General features: G+C 41.6%; 1 protein-coding gene across 1 annotated transcript in view; it reads right to left on the bottom strand.

Moving 5' to 3' along the window:
• Nucleotides 1-2,111: 2,111 nt before the first annotated feature.
• The window catches only part of LOC109475680 (trehalase-like), a 27,956-nt gene continuing 23,494 nt past the window's right edge, over nt 2,112-6,573 (bottom strand). Inside the window, exons 14-16 of the mRNA XM_019776444.1 lie at nt 4,743-4,871; nt 4,208-4,261; nt 2,112-2,905 (exon numbers count right to left, since the gene is read on the bottom strand). Coding sequence (XP_019632003.1) covers nt 2,732-2,905; nt 4,208-4,261; nt 4,743-4,871 — 357 coding nt within the window. The 3' untranslated portion in view covers nt 2,112-2,731. The remainder of the gene's footprint in view (nt 2,906-4,207; nt 4,262-4,742; nt 4,872-6,573) is intronic.

Below are 6,573 nucleotides of genomic sequence, written 5' to 3' on the forward strand. Positions count from 1 at the left end.
ATATGCAGACTAAAGTGGACTACTTTGTACAGGCTCGACTTTTTACCTCCATGAAAAATGGAGGTATTGTTTTTGGCGTGTCTGTCTGTATGTATGTATGTCTGTGTGTGTGTGTGTCTGTCTGTGTGTGTATCTGTCTGTCTGTGTTTCCGCAACTTTGTAGTCAGCATAACTTCAGAACGCCTTTATGGATTGTGATGATATTTTGTATGATGGTAAGTCTTGGAAAGACAAAGGTCAAGGTCAAGTATGGGCCTCCTGGTGGATGACCTTGGTACTGCAGCAGAACTTCCGGTTTTTGTATCTTTTGTCCTGAACAAGCTATGGTCTTGACTTTTTGGTGACAGATAGCTTATCCTGTCAGGAATAAGTGGCGTAAGTTTGGTGCCCCTAGCAGCTTGTTCTGGAACTGCAGGTTAGTTTCTGGTAAAAACTTTCAAAGCCAATAAGTCCAGATTGGAACAACGTATTTTCATCATTTTTGGTGTGCAGGTACCTGAGAGACAGTTGTACATGATTAAATGCAAATTATGCAAATGAGGACTTAATTTGCATAATTATTGAGGAAATTTTATAATTACAGTGTTTCATATAATGGTACTGCTATACATGTAATCTATTTAATCTGTGGCAGGCGGAACATCAACAGATATCAATTATGCAAATGATGACCTAATTTGCATAATTAATGTAAAAATTCTGTGAATCCTTATTGGTGAATGATGGTTATTTTATACCTCGTATCATGTGTAACTTACTTAAAGGTATGCATCGCTATGCATGTATTATGTTAATGTAGAGGTATTTGCATAATTAATGAGGACAAAGCGAGCCCATATTTCATGGAGGTATGAGATCTCGGAACTCTTGTTCTTGTTTCTAGAGTCAGTTGTAGATGTATCAAAATATCTTGCTTATATAATTATGATGCATGGTTTGCCTAGTTTCATAAGGAATAGGAATTTTTAGAATCTTAATTTTGAAACTCTAGTATACAAGAATTGTTGTTATAGGGAATATTTATCTCATTCCTATATAAAATGACAAATTTATCTTAGATTTTTCGAACAGATGATCACCCTGCTATGATAGTTCTCTAAAGATCCGATATTCCACATTACAATCAGGTCCTAGTAAAAGGAATCTAAGTAGCGTTCATCTATTAAGTCATTGCATTTATTTAAGCGCCTGCCGTTTTTCCTAGAAATGTAAAGTTTAAAAATACACACATGACTATAAAAGTCTCGTGGCCTCACCAGTGGGATCCTCAGCTGATTCCACCCTTCAGCGGAAATTTCGGCCCTTTAAATCAGTATTTCCTCAGGGTGGCGGGCCAGCAGCGCTCAGCACCACCTCCCACTGGTGAGCACTTGAAAACAACTAAAAACTAACTGCCAGTTCTCAAAAAAACGCGGTTCTATTCGCATAGAACACGGTTCTGTATCACAAAGTTCTAACAGCGGGGTCGTTCCGCATTCCGTCTCTCCAAGTACTTGTTCCAAATCCATGAGGACCCCGTTTCTGCTGCTTCTGCTGCTGATTTTGAGATGGACTTAACTTCTCTCCTGGTGAATCCCAACTGTCTTAGCCACTTCTGCAGAGATGAGGCCACGAAACCCCTGCATCCAACCTCGACCGGGTAACACACTGCCTTCCATCCTCTGTCCCTGCAGACTGCTAGCAGCTCTCCATACTTTGTTAGTTTCCTCTCATAGGCTTCCTCTACATTATCTTCCCGTGGGACTGTGAGTTCCCCCAACATCACTTCTCGAGCACTCTTGGACCAGATAACAATATCGGGGCGAAGCGAAGTCAGTGCTATCTCTTCTGGAAGACCAACTTTACCATCCAAATCAGCCCTTACTTCCCAGTCATTAGCAGCTGAAAGGGTACAGCGTTTGAAGCTGGTGTGCTGGCATGGCTCGGAACCTTCTTTCATAAATGGGGTGAAGTACTGGATGTCGAAGGGTAACTCCTCAGCATTGACATGCTCAACTCTCTTCTTGATGGCGTTGACTAAAACTCTCAGCACATTGTTATGTCTCCATGTGTACTTCCCACTGGAGAGTGCAGCTGGGCACGCACTGAGGATTTGCTTTAAGTAAATATTCTAATTAAAAAATTGTATCAATCGTATGTATTTAGTGCGAGAAGTGGGCTGTGTTAAGATTTGTCTGGTCGATGTATATATGAAATTTCTTAACGACTCTAAAGGACTTAATTTTCTAATTAAGTATGTATGCTTCATTTTTAGTAACCTATCTAACCTATCTAAAACAGAGTAAGAGCCTGTCTAATTAATTCGAACTGGTTGTTCGAAGGCTTCTTGTGATAATCCCATCACTTCACACTATCGGCTTCAATGGATGACCACTTTATATGAACGAGAAAATCTATATTACTTGTGAAATTTGCTTGTTTTGCATTTTCGTATTGTTCTTGTTTTGGTAGTGGCATAAATTTATTCATTTGGGCGTGTGAAAACCATTGTTTTTAATAGATGTTTTCAATAAGAGTTTACGATTCAATATATTCTATATACTGCATTTCTTAAAAATCAATTCAACAAGACAACAAAATTCTTGTTTGTCTTTTTAACGATTTAATAAGAATGCATAAATCATGTCAATGCCGCACGTACAAACACAACACTGTATTGCATGAGGGTAAAGCAAAACATACGACAAGAAAACTACAAGTTTGATTCAAATCTGTTGAAAGAGTCTTGTAATTAAAGACACTCAAAATGAAGCTGTCCGGTACTAATGGATGCTATGATACTGAGGATGAGAGCACCACGATGCAGTACCACTGTAGCCGCGGTGGAGATAGGGGGCGCCCGCAGAACATGTCCATACTTGTCCAGCAGGTGCAAAACAACGCCGTTGGTCCAACCGAAACCCACCTAAAGAGAGGAAGACAAATGTGTGATGTTCATGAGCTGTTAACAGCTATAGGTTTGGACCAAGTTAAGGGCGAGAGCATCCAAACCAACAGCATAAACTTAAGGCTTTTTCTTGGCACACCTTGCTAATTGCTGGCAGCTCAAAGGGTTTTGTCCTTTTTATTAAAAATGGCTTTGATGTTGAGTAGAGCTCTAGAAGTGATGCTATATGTTGTTGTGTCTGATGGTAAACAGGAGGGGGGGGGGTCATTGATCCGTATTATAAAGTCAAGGGGTCAGAAACGTCCGATTTCTTATTTCTTATTCCTCAAATGGCTGTTGTAGAAAAGAAACAAGAGTTCCACGATCTCATATCTTCGCCAAAAGATGTTAACCCTTCCGGTTGACGAATTATACAATTTCAATCATTGATTTCGCAAGTAAGAGCCTCATTTGCATGATTACATCAGTTGATCATATGCTCCACCCAATAACAGTCTTATCTTAACAAAAAGGCTATCCTAGCACTTCCTCATAAATCATGCAATTGAGGTCATCATTTGAATAAATGTATCTTTATTGATGTTCACGTTCACTCAACTTCCAAATGCGGCAAGTATAAAATTTCCAGCAATTACAACTATGAAATTATAACAATTTCCCATTCTAATTATGCAAATTTGGTCTTTATCTACATAATCTATATCCTGAGATGTTTTTCTCGTTCACAAGTGTTTTATAGTCCTATTATCGAAAGAAGCAGATTTATAGAATTTCCTCATTAATTATGCAAATAAGCTCCTGATTTGCATAATTGTCATCTGATTATGTCAAGCATTACTTCAGCTCCCTACATGCCAAAAATCACGACAATACGTCGACCGGTTCTTGAGTTATCCTTCTTCGAAGATTTTTCATCAAATGGCCATGCAGTTCCAGAACAAGCCGCTAGGAGACCCACGCCACGCTCACGCCACGTTCACGCTCACGCCACGCCACGTCTTGTCTACCCCGAGAGCTATCTACCAACCAAAATTAGTGACCCTAGCATATCCAGATCGCGAGATATCAAAACCGGAATCTTGATGTCCTGGAATCCTGCTGCAGTACCAACAAAAGCAGCCAGGGGGCCCAAAATCTAATCATTTCTAGGTCTTATCAAGACCTACCCACATACCAAGTTTCATGACAATCCATATCAAGCTTCTTGAGTTATGCTGTTCACAAACAGACAAACAAACGGACAAACGAACGGACAGACGGACAAACGCTACCGAAAACATAACCTTCTTGGCGAAGGTAATAAGGCCATAGCCTTCTTACCTGGACGTCATACTCGCCACCACTTCCCGGATGTTCCCCTGTCTCCACGTCATACTGTACATTTGCACAACAACAACGTTACGTCATACTATGTGCAGCAGTTATGACTATCACGTGCCCGACGCGAGTTTCCGTCTTGTAAACGGCTGTGCCATTTGAAATGGTCGATGCCATATCCGCGCGTCATAACGTTTTTGAGGGGCAAACACATCACTTAGACACGAAAGCACAAACCCTCGTCAACAAAAGCTAGTGCTAAGACCATTATCCTGTACATCACGAAATATCACGATCTGACGGAGCGTTCTAATAGATATGAAGTTTGTCGTTCCGCTATATACCTTCCATTATTCAAATTACTCTACAGAGATTTGGATTTTGACTTATTTTTGTAGTGTTTTGACGCTTTTTTAATTGGGCATTCTGTTTTGCACCAGTATCGTTTTTACGCCAACCCAAAGAAAAGTCCAAAAAGTACTTTCAAATGGCAACGACTGTTAATGAAACGAAAATACTCCATCTCAATATTGCTTACCTTCTCCCACATGGCCTGGGTCTTGGCGAACTGCCTGTAGTTCACGTTTATCCATCTCTGAGCCAGCTCCCGGGCAAGCTGCTGCACCTCACCGACAGAACTGCTCGCCAAGCCTTCAATAACAAGGTGCTAGAAACAAGAATACATACGTTTACATACGCCAGGCTGCAGGTATTTACCTTGAGAGCTAATTGTATCAAAATGTTTTGTATTATGTTAAAAGGGTTCACATATGTATTGTGGAATGGGCCACGTTTAGGAATCATGTATTCTTTGTTGCATTGTAAAATCACGGAACAACTGGACAACTATCCTAAAGGTTTCATAACATATCTTCCACTTCGTGTTATTAAAAAATATTTTGGAATGGAATACATTCTAGAACTCAGATGTATTCCATTTCTTAGTATTAAAAATCCCGGTTTAAAATGAAACACGTTTTGGAATGAAACAGCTACCTGTAAAGGAGGCCATCCGTTAGGAAAATCCCACTGTTCTCCGCTGTGGATAGTTGAAGTAGGAACTCCTCCGGGATAGTCCAGAACATTCTCCCTCTGTCCAAATGATATAATGAGTTAAGAAGACACCCTATGTGAACCAACATTCAATATATCCCCTGCCTCCCTCCCTCTCCTCCCTAAGACCTCCCTCCCAGTGACTTTCCTCATCCCCCTCTCCCATCAAACCCCCTCTCACCTCCGTACCTCTTACCCCCTCCATTCCTCTTACCTCCCCCTCCGACCTTCCTCTAACTTCCTTCACTCTAACCTTCCTCTTACTTCCTTGACAGTCCCGCCTTCCTGTCACTTCCCTCAGACCACCCTTTCTCTGAAACCTCCATCCTTTACTCACCCTAACCTTCCTCCCTTTGAACTCCATATCTTCGAAACTCCTATTACTACTCTAACCTCCCCTGACCTCCCCCCTCAAACTTCCCTCTGACCACCCTTTCTCTGGAAACCTCCATCCTTTCCCCCTTAACCTTCCTCCCATTCAACTCCCTCCCTTCGAAATCCCCATCTCCTTCCTCCTCTGACCTTGAGATAGTTCACCACCCTCCTCTCGATGTCCGACTCAGCTGTCCCATCGCCGTAACACGTGGTGTACAGCGGGAATATGTTAGAGGCGTAGAACCTTTGGCAGGTAACAGTGGTAAACGCTTATTTAACATGCAAACTAGTATCATAGACTGACAAGATTGATTTGCTTTTAGGGCTACGAATCTTTTGTTAACACAGTCAGGACTCGATTCTAATAGGGGGACTCAGCTGAGCGATTGCTTTTAGATTGATGTATGACTTTTGTATGTGATAGATATGATCAACCATTATGACCAAAAGGGCTAAACGTTCTAGCCAACACTAAGTAAATTTGGACTTACCCAAATTTTCGGCCGACTCCGTCAGCCTTGTTCACGGATGGAACCTTCTACTGCAGCTTCCGAGACGTGACGTCGGAAACACGTGATTGCAACAAAGGATCGTACGTGTCAGATAACCTGTGTCGCTCCCCGTCTCTGTTCAGTGTTGGACGGTTGGCTCGAATGTACACCACCTCATTTACTCCTCTCGCGAAATCCGGTTCTGAGTCCAGAATTTTCACTTTGTCCAGCGAGACGGAGTGTTCTGGAGGTTCTATGTGTTTATCAGGCATATGTTGAGATGCCTCTGAGCTGGTAGAACTCTGGCGTTGGTGTTCAAGAAACCGTGTTTTCAACGAGCGTCCCAATTTACTTAGTGCTGGCTAGAACGTTTAGCCCCTTTGGTCATGCATAATGAAGTATACCAACACAGATGAACTTTCATGCTATGATCATGTTTAAGTATGATTT

The sequence above is a fragment of the Branchiostoma belcheri genome, unplaced genomic scaffold (genome assembly GCF_001625305.1).
Source record: "Branchiostoma belcheri isolate BF01 breed outbred unplaced genomic scaffold, Haploidv18h27 scaffold340, whole genome shotgun sequence".
Classification (NCBI taxonomy): Eukaryota; Metazoa; Chordata; class Leptocardii; order Amphioxiformes; family Branchiostomatidae; genus Branchiostoma; species Branchiostoma belcheri.